The sequence below is a fragment of the Esox lucius genome, chromosome 14, assembly GCF_011004845.1.
Source record: "Esox lucius isolate fEsoLuc1 chromosome 14, fEsoLuc1.pri, whole genome shotgun sequence".
In the NCBI taxonomy this organism is placed as follows: Eukaryota; Metazoa; Chordata; class Actinopteri; order Esociformes; family Esocidae; genus Esox; species Esox lucius.
The window spans coordinates 14,502,720-14,521,985 of NC_047582.1; the positions used below are offsets into that span (position 1 = coordinate 14,502,720).

Sequence of the window (19,266 nt, forward strand, 5' to 3'; positions counted from 1 at the left end):
CCCGTCCCATACTGCCATGAAACAAGCTAACCTTTCAGATATTATTTAATCGCGATGAGCACGCAATCATACACACAACAGATATGCATCTGCCCTTCAAGTAGGATTCCATATGTATCTTAATACATATTTGATTCAATACTTTCATACTTGGAAGAGTAAGATTCAGTTTGATTAGTGGAACAAAATGTCATTTGGATTGATTCAATTTATTTTCCATTCAATATTCATATGTTACAGATGGAGCTTGATCAGAAGATGGTCACCACTGAGATGAATATGAGTTGACTTCTTTGAGTCAAATTAACTCTCAAAAGTAGTAGTGCATTTGTGTGTGTTTGTGTGTGTGTGTGTTTTGTTGTGTAAAAAATGATGATGGAAATTGATGTGACTGTTATTTGTCTGTTAACAATCTGCACAAATGTTTCATAGTGTCAAACTGGAAGACAAATTACTTTGAATAAGTAGTAAACCCACTGAGCCAATCCACGTTAGAAAACCCTTTGGCAGTGATTACATTTATGAGTCTACTGTACATGGGTAACTCTCTTTGCAGACCTGGATTGTTCAATGTGAGTAAAAGATGTGAGTAAAAACATTAAAGAAGTAGATGTTAGCAATGTTTAGATACATTTTCTAACTGATTCATTATATATTTGTCTCAATTGGTTTCCCGCAAACCGGTGCACTTGTATTTTAAATTCCTGACCCTGGGGATCAATGGGTATCAATCAAATGTATTTATATCAATCAAATTAAGCCCTTTTTAGAACAGCAGTTGTCACAAAGTGCTTTTACAGAAACACCCGGCCTTAAACCCCAAGGAGCAAACAACAGTAGTGATGATTTTCAGTGTCTAGGAAAAACTCCTTAAGAAGGCCGAAATTTAAGAAGAAACCTAGAGAGGACCCAGGCTCAGAGGGGTGACCAGTCCTCTTCTGGCTGTGCCGGGTGAGATGTTAAGAGTCCAATTGGAATAATTTATAAATGCATGTGGGCTAAATCCAGAGTCTATTAAAATTACAGAAGTACAGAAGGACAGGGACAGCAACGGGCCCCCCAAACCAGGTACTTCGCAGGTGGGGACCAGGACCTCATGTCCTCTTAAAGTTCAAAACGGGAGGAGACTGGGAAAATTCAGAAAATGCATTCCTCATATCAACAATGATTTATAGTGGAGAAGGAGAACTTAGTGGGGAAGGAGAACTGACCCAATCCCCCAGAACAATAGAATAGCAGCGTAAGACTTTGGGACTGAGACGGGGGGGTCTGGCGACACTGTGGCCCTACCCGGAGGAGGCCCCGGACAGGGCCCAACAGGCAGGAAATCAATCCACCCACATTGCCAGGCATCAACCAAAGGGACACCCACCAATTGCAACCCCCTGAATGAGGGCTGAGTATTGCCAGCAGAGTACAGCCCAATTGCACAAGTGCGCCACAGAGAGACAACAACAAGCCAGTGACTCTTCCCCCGAAAGGCATTGGAGGGAGGGCATCACAGTGGCAACGAGAGCCCACCTAGCAAGACAGCAAGGGTGGACATTATCAAGCCTTCTGGTCACCTTCACGCCCCCGGGCCAGGCTACACTTAATCATAAACAGTGCTGTAGAGATTCGTTTTTAGTAGACACTTGAAAGTTTGCACTGAGTTTGTATTTCTAACCTTAATTGGCAGATCATTCCACAGTAGTGGAGCTCTATGAGAAAAGGCCCTGCCTCCGACTGTTTATTTAGAAATTCTAGGTACAATTAAAAGGCCTGCATCTTGCGATCGTAGGTTACGTGTAGGTATGTATGGCTAGATCATTTCAGCAAGGTAAGTAGGAGTAAGTCCATGTATTGATTTATAGGTTAAGAGTAAAACCTTAAAATCTGCCCTAAACTTAACAGGCAGCTAGTACAGGAGTAATGTGTTCAAATTTTTTTGTTCTAGTTAGGATTCTAGCAGCCGTGTGCAGCACTTATTTAAGTTTATTTATTGATTTCTCAGGGTAACCGGAAAGAAGAGCATTGCAGTATTCTAGTCTAGAAGTAACGAAAGCATGGATTAGTTTTTCTGCATCAGTTTTTGTTAGAAAGTTTCACATTTTTGCAATGTTTCGTAGATGAAAATAAGCAACTCTTGAGACATAATTTATATGTTCATCAAAGAGAAGTTTTTGGGATACGACCATGCAGCCATCGAGTTTCACAGTGAGATCTGCTAACAACACTCTTTGTTTCTTGGATCCTAAAACGAGCATTTCTATTTTTCTTGAGTTTAAGAGCAAGAAGTTCTCTGTCATCCACTTCCTAATATCTGAAACACATGCTTCCAAAGTAGCACATTTTGGGGCTTCTCCATGCTTCATTGAAATATATAACTGTGTGGGCCCAGAACCGAGCCTTGAGGAACACCAAAGCATACATTTGACTTCTCAAAGGATATGCCATCAACACTAACAAACTGATATCTTTCAGATAAATAAGATTTAAACCAGGCAAGAACATGTCCATGTAGCCAAATATGGGTTTCCAGTCTCTCTAAGAGAAGGAAGTGATCAATAGTGTCAAAAGCAGCACTAAGATCAAGAAGCAACAGGATGGATGCAGAACCTTTGTCTGAGGCCATTAGAAGGTCATTTGTTACCTTCACAAGTGCAGTCTCAGTACTATGACGGGATCTGAAACCGGACTGGAGCATTTCATAAATGTTATTTGTCTTCAGGAAAGCATTCAGTTTTTGGGAAACACATTTTTCTAAGATTTTTGAGAGGAACGGGAGGTTCAATATTGGCCTATATTGTTTAATATGTCGGGATCCAGATTAGATTTTTTTAGAAGAGGCTTAATTTCCGCAATTTTTTGGCTGACCTACCACAGGAAATCAAATGTACTTGCTAGTTATATATACTTTTATGAACCAAATCTAATTGAAGTATCCTCCCATTCATCTTTTCTCATTTGCATATGAGTTGTTAGGAATGTTTAAGTGGTCATCCATGACTTCCTGTTTCACTAGGGGGTTAATATGTGGTGACACCTATGCTTAGACCAAAATATATCTGCTTCTATGAATAGGGAAAAGGGGGGACTATAATCTGAAACATTCCTCCAGTTCCACACAAAAATTTCTCTTACCACAGAATCAAGCTTTTGCAATGGCCATCCCAGTCCTCTGACATAAAACCTGTATTGACCGTATTCTATTACAGTCCATTAAGAACATAGGTGCTACACAGGATTGGTTCATTTATGTCTTACGCTTGTGATTGACAGGCTCATAATGCTAGAGCCAAACGTTATCTGGACACATAGAGGTGTGTGACTGGCTCAAAGAGATAAGGGTGGGAGTGTTTTGGCTCAAGAGGATGTAGAAGGCATAAGCCAAGTGGGACTTAAGTGGATCATTTCTTTGGGGAGGGCCCGCTGGCACTCATGGCGAGTGAAGTGTTTACTGCTCAGGAGCCCCTTGATGGGGGTATTAACCGAAACCCACACAGAAAGTAGGCCATGCAAATCATGCTGAGCACGGACTAAGAGGTAGAGGACAGCATTGAGGACATGGAGAGCTGACAGAACAACACAGAAGAAATCGATTTCTTTACAAGAGTGAAAAGGGGTCTGAGTGCTGTATCCAATCTAAACACCCAAGAAAAATGCAAGAATAGGGATAAGTTCCAGCGTTTAAAAGAAAAGACTTACAGGAGGAAAAAAAGATTGAGCAAGATAGGTGAGGAAAAAAGAATTACGAGTGAAGAAGAGTGAGAAAGGAAGTGAGAATGTGAGAGAAACGTGGAATAAGAGGAAAGTAGAAAGACACAGAAATGGAAGACACAAGTGAACAGAAAGACTTTCAATGAGAGAATTATGGTGGTGCCGGAGGGTTACATTAGTTACAGAGGGTTAAGTCTGCAGCCGCATCATAGTGAGTCACCACCACTGATACCAGTATTTGACCACAAAGCCACAGAGCCTCTCATATAGCCTTCACAGAGCCAGCAGAGCTCAGCTCCTCACAGCCTGTGAACAGGCCTGGTTTACAGGCTGGCGTAGGAGGGGGGATGAATACTTTTACAGACCACCCAGAGAAAAACAAACTGAAAACAAACTGAACCAAGTAACACTGGAACATAAAAGGCAGAAAAGGCACCACCTCACAGAATAGCTCTATTTTTGGCAAAACACCCTGACTTGTCATTGCTTCAGGAGGAAGCTCTTTGAAGGACCGTGATTCGCCACAGGACATCTCTGTCTGACGAGCCAACAGAAAGCCTGTGAGTGGAATATACAGTACCTTGATATTCAATAACTTTAACCTAAAGAACTGATATTTTATTACCTAGACGAAGGCACAAAACAAAAGACTATGATCAACATAATGCTGAGTTTTCACCAGCAATATTGGGAAATAGAAGCTGTCCAGCAACATCAACTTTCAGAGCAGATAGCTAAACAACATCAGGTCGCTAAACCAACCAAGCAAAAAATGGGAAAAACCATTAATCCACAGACACGGACAACCTGCTTACCGTCAGAGTGGATCGTAGCGTTCTGGGTTTAATCCAAATACAGATGGAATGCCTGAATAGGGAGAGTTCATTAAGGCTGGGATGCTCAAGCTGGGCACTTACATCCAATCGTGCACTTACATCTGAGGTATAGGCCTTTGCATGTGGCACAGACTGGGATGTTGGTTAAAACAAGGAGATGAAAGCGAAGTTGCTGGACTCACAAACCCAAAAGATGTGTGGCAACATAATCTTTTCTGGTATCCCCAAGACTGCAACAGATAATCCTGAGTGGGCAATCAAGGATTTAATGCAGAATGCATTAAAGCATACAAACCACACCGTGAATACAACTGCTATACGAGCATGCACAGGATCAGAACTAAAAGCAAAAAAGCAAAATTTAAGCATTATCAACAAAAGGAGTTTGTCAAAAGCAGTACAAAAGAACTCAAAGGCACATATTAAGGGCTCAATAAATTTAAAAAAACATTTGCATGAGATATTGTAATGAAGGCAAAATATATATCCTGTACTGAAACAAAACATGGAAGAGGCAAGTGTTCTTTCATCGTCAGGGACAAGCTTTTTGTGGTTGAGTAGCTTCAATTTACTCAGATCTTCAGTGCACGCAGTATTCCCACAAAAAGGTTTTAATATCCATTGCATTGGCTCAGAGGCAGATGAAAACATAGGAAAGAACATTAAATTACTATTGATAGAAAACTGTTTACATGTATTGAACTCCAGAAACTGAAAAGCAGTTGTTGTTGTTTTTGGCAGCAATACCATGGGCTTAAATTGTGGTGTATATAAGCTTAAAACAGTAAACAATGTTTTGTTTACTGCAAAAACTCAAAGTGCTATGTGTAGCAGAAACCAAAGACACACCATCCCTAAAGTGAAGTATGTGTTTGCGGTGGTAATAATTGATGGAGCAGGGTAAAACAGCTCGAGAACATGTTTCAGCTTTCTTAAGAATTAATAACAATAATAATAATAATACATTTTAAGTGCCTTTCAAGAAACCCAAGGACAGCAAAAAACTAAACACAGAATTGAAGCTAAGGGGAAAATTCACTTTTCATCCGTACAATAACCCAAGTACAGGGCCAAAGCAACAACAACATTGTGAATGTCCTACAGTGGCTCAGTCAGTGATTGATTCCAGCCATTTCAAATTCAATCCACAATCATCATTCAACCAAGCAAAATCTACCAAGAGGAATAGGCCAAAATCCCTCCCACAAGAGACTTACTGTAAAGCTATTATTGCAGCAAAAAGTGGTTCTACCAAACATTATTGGTTGGGGGTTGAATAGTTATGCAAGCAAAATAGTTTTTTCTTACATTATTAACATTTCCAAATATGAAACCTATGTCACCATACAATAATAGATTTTTAGTGTCCATTTTTCATATATATTTGTATTGAACAGAATCAAATGTCAACATAACATTTGTAATTCAGTTATATGACAGAACTGGTTAGGCATTTGAATAAATATTCAATGCACCTAGCAGGATTTGTTGTTTAATCTGGCTGTTTCTTGTTTGTCTCTTCGTTAGTGTTTCAGTAGAGAAACTCTTGTAGCATTACTGTTTCTTCCAGTTGGTTATTATTATTCCCCATATTCTGTAAAGGCCAAATTAAAATGCAAATTCCTGTGAGATGAAAAGGCCTTGGAGCATGTAACACGAATGTAAAGGGCAAAGAGGCACACCCTCCCATTCAATGTCATGTCAGTTAGCCACTTGGTGGTGGTATGAAAAGCAATATACCAAGGAAACTTTAAAATAATTTGCCCCTCAACCTGTGTGACTTAGAGTTGAGCAAATTGATACAGAGGTCTCTCTCCTCAGAAAGAACACATTTGCCTTTGCCCATAAGTCTGCCTTGAGGGATTTCCTGCCAATTTCAATTGTGCAGGGAAAAGATTTAAGCGCTGAATGACCAATTTGCATAAAATTCATTGCATCTATGGTCCAAGGTCTCCCAAAGTTAAATTGTTCAGACTTGTATAATTAACAATGTGGCTATTAACAACCAATAAACATTCACATGGGCATTGTCTGCCACATAAACACATAAAACTCAGAAAATGGTATTGTAACAAAACACTATCGATATTCAGTATTTGAAAGCACATTCAGATTGACCACATGATAAAATGGCTGCATTTAACCCATCATGGCCACATGATTTGCGTCTCGCTATACTGTACATTATTGTTCACTTTGTCCGCATAGTGTCTCTGCCGAACAGGAAGAACCATTCACATACAGTAAGCTCATTGGTTCCAAGTGAGCTAGATTGAATGGATGGAAGATGGGAGGGGACAGTTGTTGTGTTTGGAGAAGGCTTTCAACAGGGTCTTAGGTAATTGGAGAGGCTTCACTACAGGTGGAATGTAAATGTAAAAATACGACATTGTTGTCTGTTTAAAGGTTATCTGTAAAACGCTTGAACCTGAAAAGTAATGGCCAGATAAATGTTCACCACATAAATACAGCTTTTTAAATAAATATAGCTAATAACTATTTCAGTGCTGCCTGACCTAGATTCTGACTTATGAGATGATACATTAAAATGCATTAATCACATTATCAAGAGGAGTCAGGAAATAAAGATATGTTCACATTTGAAGACTCAAAAGAGAGAGTTTCACCTCTAACCATGGACAGTTACCTCTACTACTCCATCACCCATAATCTAACCAAGTGTGGGCTTCCCCACGGAAATGAAAGGTCATAGATGAAAAAGAGAGAATGCTAAACAAATTCAGGCGGACATCTGTTGGAACACAGCTGGAGAGGACAATGACCTTGATACGCAACTACCCCATCTTTACGTGTCTTCATGTATTTTTTAGAATTGCCTGTGTATAGTGTTTATATCGATACTGTTAAAACGTACACTTAAAGTGAGCTTGAATTCAATTCATATCTGTAGTGCATTTCTTTTAGAACTACACAGACAATAATTGGTGCCTATCCCTTCCTTAATTTGGAATCAAACTGCAAAAAAACAAATAGAACGAGAACATCGACTGCTACTGTTGGTCAGCGGGCTCAGGGCAGCTGGGGAACACCTGACTAAAGCCATCATTATGCCGGGCCCAGACTGAACGCCTGAGCCTGAGAGAAGGAAATGTCTGTCATGCGGACAAGTAGCAACTACTGCCACAACAGCTAAAGCCACAGTCTGTCATTTCATTCTAGCTGGAGGCCACTATCTGTCTGTGTTCACCAATGGCATGGGCTGTGGACCACCGAAGTGGCACATTAGTAATCGGCATGAAGACGCAGGGAGGTGCAGTGTTCGGGGCTTGGTGCCATCGCACGGCACAATGACCACCTGCCTTGCGAGACACACAAAAACACCCGGAGCCCTGCAGCTGGGCTTTTTGTCTCGTCCTCTCGCGGCGACACAGACGACAGCTCAGACACCTACACCCTCCGCCTAAGCTGCCCTCCACAGCGAAAAGAGCTTGTTTATCACCTCGCAGCATATTGTCACTGTTCTCACAGGCTTGAGAGAGATGGCAAAACAGACAGACAGAGGACAGAGTGTGAAAGAGAGAGGATAGGAAAGATAGCTAATTGGAAAGTGCCAAATAGAGGGGACAGAGGCTAATTAAGGGAGGCTGGATTAATTAGGCTTTTAGACTGATTCCCATACTCCCACTGTGTTCAGCACCAGAACCCCCCCCCGCCCCGCCCCGCCTCACCTCCGCCCCAAACACATACGCATTTTTTTTACATGGATTTACCATTCATTGAAATGTTCCTCAACATGCCTTGGCGGGGGCTGTGGGAGCTTTACACTGGGTAATTATAAATTGCAGGTCAATAATCTTTGGAGAAAAACAGACTAACTGAAATGTGGCCTGAGCCTACGGGAGACTAAGATGAGAATGGAGACCACATAACGTAGCACTTAATTTGAAAAGAGGAAGAAATGCACATCTGATGCAACTCTTCTCATCAGACCCACTGCCTTAAACCATCATACACAGAGGAAATCTGTTTAGTCATGACTTCACACACTAAGCACTGAAGGGGTATGGGCTGTGGGTGTGTGTTTGCAGGCCTAGGACACAATCCCATGCGGTGCAATGTCTCAGGGATCAATGCATTGATATAGCAATCAAATCAAAATCCCTCTTAGGTCAAAAACATCTCACCAACTTTCACGTTTTCCAGACACACCAAAAAGGGAAAAGGTCTTATCCGATCAAAAATTTCTCAAAGCATCCTCAACAATCCTGCCCTTTCTGTTCCCTTGCCTACACTCTGCCAACCATGATTAATTGAATTTATTATTAATTCATCAAAACCCAGTTTATGTAAATGCAAGGGAGTGGAATAAGCCCTTAGTACTTCAAAAGACAACATAAAGCCTCCCCATCGCATTCAAGACAAGACATTCAATGACTCTTGGATCAGCCTGCTTGATGAACACAGAGCGAGAGATTCTGAGTTCATTCTAGGTGCCCAAAGATATATACAGCCCACACGAACACACAGCGATAACAGCAAGGCCCTCTCAGCCTTTCCCCACCTAACATCCTTGGCCATCTCCATCCTCTCCATGGCAGAGTATGAAGGGATGAATATTTATCAGGGTCCTAGATTTGCCAGGCTGCAGGGAAAGGTTGAGGAAAAACAAAGTGGGAAAAAGCTGAAGTCTGACATTTTTGGCCTGATTGACGCCCGCGCTGGCAGCAAGTAATTCATTTTGAGGGGGAGGCACAAGTGCCCTTGCACCAGCTCCCAGCACAAGTTTATGATAATCCTAATAAATTATGATGCGCCTCGCAGACATTAAAAACTGTGATTGGCACTAAATCAAACAGGCTGCGCCTCTCAGGTCAGAGAGAAAACGATGTGCAGCCTTTCTCTCTACTACTCTCCCTCAAACTATCCATCCATCTCTCTCTCTCTCTCTCTCTCTCTCTCTATCTATCCACACCTCTGAATTTCTAGCCTCCTTTCCCCTTGCCTGTCCTCATTCTATCTGGCTTTGAATTTTTCTGTCTTTCAACAAAGTGTTGTGTTATTATTATTCTACCTAACTGCACTTATCTCTTTAAATCATAATTAATGAAGAGGTTCTCATAATCACTTTGACATTTCAAAGATGTTTGCAAAGAAGCAGATGTGTTCCACTTTATCTTGTATCTATACCTGCTGCCCTATATAGAATAGACAAAGCGGTATTTGTTCTATTGGTGATCTAATTCACGCTTCAACTGATAACCAGCTTGAAACTACAGTACCAGTTTTAATCTCACCCAAGCACTCTTACGTCAACCGCACAGATTAATCCACTCTCATCATCTATAGCGGTCAAAAGTGCAAAACATCAACAACTGGTTAACCTAAATCTGGTTCGTCTACTGGCAGTTAATTACTGCCTTTAGCATGCACATTTGCATGTACACACTGACATAGTAGACATTGTCCTTTAAGAAAACAACCTTTTACCTCTACCCTCCTGAATGAGCAACAGCATTATTCAATGCCACAGAGATCTGACTACCTTAAAAATGGAAGCCCATCCAGCTAAACTATGGCACTGAAGAGAAGCTACAGTGGCAAATCAGAAATACATTAGATTCACGAGTCTGACAGAGAAAGAGAGAGAGACATTACAGCCTAAGAGGAAGTAGTGGATAGGAAAGAGTGTGTGGTGAAGTGATTAAAAGCACAGCCCCTTTGCACTGATTACGCATCATTTTGGAACGTGTCCCACTTTAGATAGGGATGTCCCAGAGCTAAAAGCAACATGCCCACTCATCTTCATAAGACATCTAATGAAGTGAAAAGCATGAATGGTTGGAAAAGAGGAAGCAGAAGCCACATCCTTTCGGAATGAGACAACAAACTATGTACAGACACTGGCATCAAAAGCTTAACATGTGCTGATAATACATTTTCATCACTGAAAATAAGGGAGGATTGATTGGACACTGCTGTGATGACAATCAGAATGTAAGGGATCTTTACCTTAAGTGTGAATCATTACATTCATTTAGTGCGAGGTTAAAATAACTTACGTTTCTAATTTCAACCAAATTGTTACAAGACTTGTAACCAGCTCATTGTTTCATGTCGAGCTAATAATATTTTTTTCAATGCAGACACGGAAACAGGGGGAATCACACTTTTGTCAGTGCTGTTTGAAAGGATTAGTTTAGCAGCGGCGTGATGCAGCATGACAACATGAACATGATTGGTCAACTGCTTGCAGGCAAAAGCACTTTCGTGTCAACATTCGACCAACGAGTTCCCAACTCCTCTTCTACTTATTTAATTTGGATTTTAAAATTGTTACGCAAATCCCCTGCAAGGCTTGCTAGGCGCTGACCAATCACAGGTTTTTAAAGTTTTCAACAATTATTATTAACCTAAATGACATAAACTGGAAAAGCTGAAGATCTTCACCCTCCAAAAACAAGATGAACGTAAAGACAATTCATTTCCTGTCAATAAATGTTTTTCCTATAATTTTCCTGTAATCATATGAAAATGAAAAACGAGATTACTTTTCAAATATAAAAAAATTATATGTAAATATAGAACAAATCGAATGACCGTCTGCAGCACCCTAAACATGAGAAAGCATTATCACTAATAAAACATGTAAATAGAAACTAACATTTCTACCAATAGATGTCATTTCTACCAATAGATGTTTGCTTATGTTGTTTTATATGGCGTTTAAGCCCATTTATCAATTAAATTGTCCCACAGGTGAGATGTCGGGATAACACTGACAAAAGAAGAGTGTTACCAGCCTGAATAGTGATCAAAGTATATACTTGGTAACATCCATGAATTTAAAACTAATTGAACAAATGACTGGGTAGTAAACAAAGTAAACTTCTGCCTCCCGTATATCTGTCCTGAAGACATCAAACTGCCCCATAATACAGAAATGAATGTGCATTGTAAAATTCAGTTCTACTGTAGTATACTGTAGTATTATGGAATATTAAACATGTAAAATGTCTGTGTACTTGTGTCTCAAATTTTCAAATCTGTAATAACATTTTGCAAGCTGGTACATTTAGGTACACGCTTTCTGTACCTAATTTTGTAACCAGATATTTGCATAAATTCAACTCAAATTGCAACCATGTTTAATTTTCAGAGCATTTACTGGCAAAAATGATTTTTTTTTGCATACTCTTAGGGTGTTTAATATTCCATATGGTATAAACACAGTTAAATCCATGTGAAACTCTGCATGATGTACGCCTTCTTTCATTATCATCTTAATCTATGATTATTCTTACAGTTCAACAGGTGTTCAATGAGTTGGATAGAGGTGCTCTAGTCCTTAAGTGTCCTTGCTGGCTTTATGGCACAAACCATCCCAAACGTATCCATTGTCGGTTTTGTCAATAAAGACCCTTTATTACCTTGCTAATCCAATCGATAAAAGGCACCATTATACTGTATTTCAGATTGAAAGAGATGGCCTTCGAATATATGACTTTTATGGCAAGGAGTGCTCTCAGGGTTGCTTCATAGGCCACATATATCTTGAGGGAAGGTGTGTGAGTGAGCGTCCACCATCACTTTTCAATTCTCTCACCCCCTTCTCTCTTTCTCACTCTTGCTCGCACCTACTTCCTTTCTCTCAGCCCCTTACCTCTATCTCTGTCTTTCTCGCTCTTACTTCCCTTCTCTCAACCTCCTCATCTTTCTATTTGCCAGTTGATGCCTGGGGATGCATGACATTGATGAAAACATAGGTTTTTGACACGGTAAGCGACTTCAAACGCGTGTTTGAATCTATCCCGTTACTCTAATGCGAAAAGGCTGCATGCTGGACATGAGAGTGGAATACTAAACCAAGGCAAGAAGAATTTAAGTAATCAATCATGAGTGGTGTGCATTTTCCTGCAGTGGAAGGCAGCCAAACAGCATTAGTTGATGCAGTAGCAGCAGCAGTACTTGCCATACAGTCAACGTATACAACAAGATCCAGGCCAGGTCAAAAGACAGACAGGTCATTAACAAGAAGCAATACTGTATGGGTTTGAAGAAAATTCGGAAAAGGGTGGGGAAAATATATGAGACCTCTAAGAATAGCCTAGAACGAGAGCAAAAGGTTACCCATATGTGCCCCCCTGCATGTGAATATCCAGCACATGCATTCCAGTGAAGACACAAACCTAAGAACAGGATGAAGGTATACGAACTGTGAAACTCTGTGTCACCTGCCATAAGCAGGAAATCACAGAAAACATTCAAGTATATACAGTAATCTTCAAAAATATATATAGTAATAGTAGCGTATCAGATCATGGTCATTTTAGCATAGCTGACCTCGATAAGTTACAGACATACTCACTGACCCAGTCCGAATTGGGTAAAAGGATTTGACATTGCTTTGATATGATCTGTCCTTTAATTCTGTCTGTTGTTTCCTCTTTTGCCTTGCAGTTTGATCCACCCACAGAGGAAAACATGCCCATCTGCAGGACTTTGCTTTAAAGACCTTTGATCTGGCAAAAAAAGCTTTGAGCTGGCAGTGACATGATGGATAGCCGTCTGTGGAGATCCGTCTGCATGTCTGTATGGACCCAGCCTTGCCAATCTATCGGTCTAATCTGGATGGTTGCCGATCTTTTTGGACTCTCTATCGTGTCTGTGTGTCAAGTTTCCAACTCTCTATGTTTCCTGCCCTGCCAGAGTACCTGCTTTTACCTTTCAGCCTGTCTCACTGCCAGCATACTGTTCTAACTAGCATTGCCCCACTGCCAGTTGGTCTGTCTGTCTGCCTACCTGCCAGCTAGCCTGTCTGATTGCCTCTGAGCCGGTCTCTCCACTCTCCAGGCTGCTATGCCTCAAGCACAGGATGACTCTAATAGCACTGTCAGCCTCAATAACCTGACAAGGTTGTTATTATTACTTTCATTTTTTTTTCAGAGTAGAAAAACATCTGCACTACTAGCATAATCACTCAGCTACATAACTGACCACCACCCAAAAAACTAAACCAAAAAAACTAAATTAATGCAATGGATTAATTAACACAGCAACTTGTAATACAAAGCACTTTCATTAAAATGTACATGACACAATGTATGTGATACAGTACTCAAGGAATGTACGAAATACGTTGCTATTTGTGTGTCCATGGAAAACCTTGTGGGTAAAACTAAGAATTCTAAATGTTTAAATCGTATGAGAAGTTATAGATGTTGCATAAAATAGATACGCTTTTGGGGAGACTGAATGTATTATCAAAATTAATCAGGGAGATTTAAAATTTAAAGTGAAAGCAGAAGAAACGCCTGAATTATGATTATTCCTGTAGAGTGCAATAGAGTAGGTCTGGGAAAAATATAAATTCAAATGAATAACATATTACTAACATAAATGAATAACATAGTTCAATTGCTGATTTAGTTAACTGTAAACCCTCCTGGACTGATGACACCTTTGTAAAACCACTTAAGATAGTAGAAATATTTCAGAAATCAGTAAAACCTGACCATTTCCAATTCTTAAACATCATTTCATTGGAGGAAAGGACACAAAGTAGTCACAGAAAAGATTGAATAGCTCTTCAAATTTCCAATTCCTAAAGCTTGAACAGCTACTAAAATGTGAAGTATAAACTGACTGAATTAAACAATATGCAGACACCTTGAAAATGATCAACATCCTGGACAAAAGAAAAATATCTGTATAAACTAACAGACTGTGAGCTACATGAAATTGTAATGTTCCCATACTTTTGGACTGAATATACCAACATTACAAATCTCTCAAATAAACGAAATATCATTTATGAGATTAGCAGATAGTCTGAAAGGGATTTTAGACTATTCTTCCATACAGAATTCTTTAGGAAATGTGAAAACCATGGAACTGTTGAAAATTTGCAAGAGGCGAAGTGCACCATGGTCCTTTGGTCTGACGAATCAAAATATTTTTGGGAAGCATCGAGGCCGCGTCCTCCAGACTAAAGAGGAGAGGGACCATCTGGCTTATTATCAGTGCACATTTCAAAAGATAGCATCCGTGATGGTATGGGGGTGCATTAGTGCAGATGACCTGGGTGACTTGTACATCTGTGAAAGCACTGTTAATGCTGAACAATAAATACAAGGGTTTGGAGCAACATGTGCTGCCATCCAGGTTACATCTCGTTAAGGGAAGGCCTTGCTTATTTCTGCAAGACAATGCCAAACCACATTTAGGACATATTACAACAGCATGGCACCATAGTAAAAAAGTCTGGGTGCTAAACTGGTCTGTCTGCAGTCCAGACCTGTCACCTATTAAAAACATTTGGCGCATTATGAAGCGAATAATACAACAAAGGAGACCCCGAACTGTTGAGCAGCTGTAATCTTACTGTATATCAAGCAAGAATGGGAAAACATTTCACTTTCAAAACTACAACAATTGGCCTCCTCAGTTCTCAAATGCTCACAGATTATTGTTAAAAGAAGAGGTGATGCAACACAGAGAAAACATACCCCTGTCCCAACTTATTTGACACCTGTTACTGGCATCAAATTCAAAATCGTGCACGTATTTTTCCCAAAACAATTTCTCAGTTACAACACTTGATATGTTGTCTTTGTACTATATTCAATTAAATATATAGGGATAAATAATTTGCACATCACTGTATTCTGTTTTTATTTGCATTTTACACAGCATCCCAACATTTTTGGAAATGGGGTTGTATTGATTTTAGCAATTTTCATGAAGGGTACCAATAATTCTGGAGTTGACTGTATTTCAGTCTGTGCCTATGGATTCTTATGGATTTCAGTGTGCGCTTTTGGGTCATTGACTTGCTGTAAGATCATGCTTCATCGTAGCGACAGCCATGTTTTTGGCCAAAAGAATGACTACCATACATTAGTGTAAGTATTGGGTTATTTTCTGCTCTTGCATTCTCATTTCAACACCAAAATCCCATGCATGCTATACTGGGATGAATGTTGACACTTAAACGTTTTGAATAATTGCTGACATGTAACATATCAGGATAATAATTATTTTGGTAAAATCTGAAAATAACTTACTTTATTTAGACATCCTCAAGCTGACCTCACAGAGGAATCTTTAAAAAAAAAAATTTAAGTACATAATGAGTGAAAAGGATGACTACCAAGCCAGATTGGTAGAAGAAAATAATAATGGTAAAATTTTTTATAGATAATAATACATTGAAGGAGAGAAGCAAGAAAGTGTGATAGCAAAGTAGGAGCATAAGTGGAGAGTGCCATTAAAGAACCACCTGGGGGAAATTGGAAAAAAGGTATCAGCTTTTGCTTCCTTCCCAGGTAATGTGATTGCTATATTGGTGATCTAACACCCTCGTTAAGCACTGATCAAATGGGGCCACAACAAGCTTTGGCGCAGAACCACAGTGCATAATAGACAAGATTAGGAGGATGAGAGAAATGTTTTAAGTTTCTTGCATGCCTAATTGTCAACGAAAGACACTACCCTCTATAAATTCTGCTTGCATGCTGAAGTGCAGACAGATTTGTTGCCCCCGGCAAGCCTCCAAGTGTTTGCAGTGTGTTGGTTTTCAAGCAATTAACAATATGACTTAATGAACTTGGTTTTGATGAGAAATAAACATACATTTACCTCAAGGATATTGTGATGTCATAAGACAAACTTTACACATTCATGTGGCGTTTTTCTGTATCCTTTTAGGAGACACTGTTTTGCTTGTCACACATTAAGGCCCAAAAGGGAAAGAAGAAAAAAATCCAGAAATTGCAGTGGAAGATTAGTTTATACTTTTCCACTGTGCTTGAAGACCCATTTAAGCAATTTTCCACCATGTAAGAGGACAATTTTGCGCAGCATCGAATATAAAAAGCAGATGATTGGGACAGTCAGTCCACAGCTAAACTGACAAACACGCTGTCTTCAAAGACGTCTGAATATAAAAATACACTTTATTTTAGAGCTAAATTCTCTCAGAGAACACAGAGCATAAGCTTTAAAACGTATTGAAGACCAGTTTAATCAAATCTAATTAAAGACCATTCATGAGTAGAAAAGCGGGATCCTATACAGAATCCTGGCCTATTTTTGTTTATTTTACAACAAAAGATACAACTTAAAGGACAAAACCAGAAGTAGCTAAATTGTAAATATTGTGTCAAATATATACTAAGTTTCTCTCGGTTGCTATGTGTCAAAAACAAGGCTGTTCCAAAAGGACATTCTCACAGTGCCACACTCACATTCCCAAGTAATGTCACTCCTTAGAGTTTTAGATACTGCATCGTTCTAGTAGTACATATGCTGCGATATGTGGAGGTGTTTTCCAATGATTGTGATCATCTGTCGAGCATAGTAACAAGATTATGGTGAAATGACCAATGTAGAGAGAACCTACTAGATGTCACAACTAAACAATTGTCCAGGGATGAACCTAATTGAAAAATGAACTGAGTCAGAATGGACACAAATAAAAGTATTTCTCATTTTGCAGGGTAAAACTGCACCTAAATAAGCCATTAAAAATGCCACTTTGAATTCATAGAAAAAGCTGTCACTTGTCACAAACAAAGCCAGCAGCAACATGCTTTAACTCGCGAAATTACCCAGGAAAATAAATATAATAGTATGTTCTTATTTGCATTTCAACACAATTTTACATCAAACATTGTTTTCCTTTCAAAAGAGACAAGGGTGTAAATGAATACCAGACATTTTCTTTGAACACAATGAAAACTACTCAAAACCAGGATAGCGACACAAAAATCTTAAAGTGAAGTGTAACTACTACCTGTCACAACACACCATTCCTTACATAAACTCCAAAGCAGAGCTACAGCCCTTCTGAGAAAGCAGATACGGAACTAAAGCCACAAATGTAATATCTATCAAAAGCAGTGTAAACATTTACCTCAGGTTGCCTCGCTGTGGAAGATATTTGATTAGGAGGGGTGGCGGATGATGTGGGTCATACCTCGCATTCTCTGGAGCCTGAGATGGTGTACGTGCAGGGCCCCGTCCCATTGACAAGCACATCCATGGCCTCCGAATTGTTGGGCTTGTAGTCCACATAGTACTCCTGCAGTGGTGAACTCAGCGTGCGTTCAGTCTCTCTGGCTTTTTTCCGGCGTTTGCGAGCCGCGGCCGAGTGCTCCTGCAGCTGCTTCACACTGCTTGGATAGCGCTTCCACGACACATAGATAACCAGCAGGATCATCACCACGGACAAGAAAAGGGCAACACTCCCTGCCACAATCTTGTGAAAAGACACAGACTCAAATTCCTGTTCAGGTGGTGGCACCACAGGCGGGGTAACAGCTGGAGACGTAGGGCCCCCAACAGATCCCTCCCCCCTATTTTCCCCCCCGGACAGGGTCGTGGGGTAGGCTGGGCGGCGCTCTGTCTGGCCTGGGCCATTAAAGGGGGAAGGTGGTGCGCTGGCCATCAGGGGTGTGTTGGTGGTAGCCCGACACACACCACGGGTGTCTACAGCATCCATGACCTTCTCACCCTGGGCCTCCTTGGGGGCAGCACAGATCATGGTGGTCTCTTTGTTCCCCTTGAAGTTCCTCAGCCAAACCACCAGGGGGCAGACAACTGCACCACAGTCCCACACATTCCCGGCCAGGCTGATGGTGGTCAGGGAAATCCAGGCTGACACGGTCTCCTGGGAAACATTGGTGAGTTTGTTCGAATCCAGATTGAGCGTTTGAAGGTTGGGCAGGCATTGGTAGACTGTAGCATCCACCTCTTGCAGATCATTGCCAGACAGGTCTAGCTTCTGCAGGGAGGACCAGGTCCAGGTCAGGCCCTGACTCATGGAGCGGATGCGATTCCACTGCAGGTAAAGTGCCCGCAAATTGTAGAGGCGTGGGAAGTGGGAAAAGTTGATCTTAGAGAACTGGTTGTGCTCCAGGTGCAGCTCAGTCAGCTTCAGCAAGCCAGAGAATGCGTTGCGGGTTATGCTGCGCAGACGGTTGTAACCCAGGTCCAGGAACTCCAGGTTTCTACAGTCCTGGAACAGACGCACAGGAATGCTTTTCAAGGAGTTGGAACGCATGTGCAGGCTAAGTAGCTTGCGGAGGCCCTGGAACTGACCTGGCTGCAAGGCTGCCAGTTTGTTATAGGACAGGTCCAGGTTGCGAAGGTTGGGAACTGGGTGGAAAGTGGTGTTGTGAAGCATTGTGATCTTGTTGGAGCTCAAGATAAGTTCTTTGAGCCTCCGCACACCTTGGAAGGCCAGTACGTCCACAGAGGCAATGTAGTTATGGTCCAAGTACAGCCAGATAAGCTGGTTGAGGCCCACAAACTGTCCAGCTCTAAGACTGGCCAGGCTGTTATAACGTAGGGACAGACCTTGGCAGCCCCCTGAGAGGTTTTTGGGCACATCACGAAAGGCGCTGGACTCACAGTACACAATTTTCCCATCGCAGCGACAGCTCTTGGGGCATGGGCGCTCACTGAGGGATGGAGATGCTGCCAGCCACACCTGCATGAGCAGCGGCACCAGAAGCCAGCGGCGCCGCACGGCAGAGCCTGTATACAGGGGCAGAGGAGGAAAGAAAAGAAAAATATTTTTATTAAAAGCATCTAGCAAAAATGCATCTTTCAATGTGGCTGATAATGAGGTTAATGTTGTCATCAACCATGTGGGTCAATAATTCATCTGAACCCACAGCTACCACCACTACATGTTCAGGCATAATGTATTCAACATGTATGTAATTCAAAAGAGTCAAACATTGTGGTTTTCATTTGGTTTTAACTG

At 40.9% G+C, this 19,266-nt stretch overlaps 1 protein-coding gene across 1 annotated transcript in view; it reads right to left on the reverse strand.

Annotated features, from left to right (window-relative positions):
* Window positions 1-19,266, reverse strand: part of LOC114828643 (leucine-rich repeat transmembrane neuronal protein 4) — a 144,565-nt gene that overhangs the window by 88,808 nt on the left and 36,491 nt on the right. The window contains exon 2 of the mRNA XM_029124901.2: window positions 17,473-19,034. Coding sequence (XP_028980734.1) covers window positions 17,473-19,034 — 1,562 coding nt within the window. The remainder of the gene's footprint in view (window positions 1-17,472; window positions 19,035-19,266) is intronic.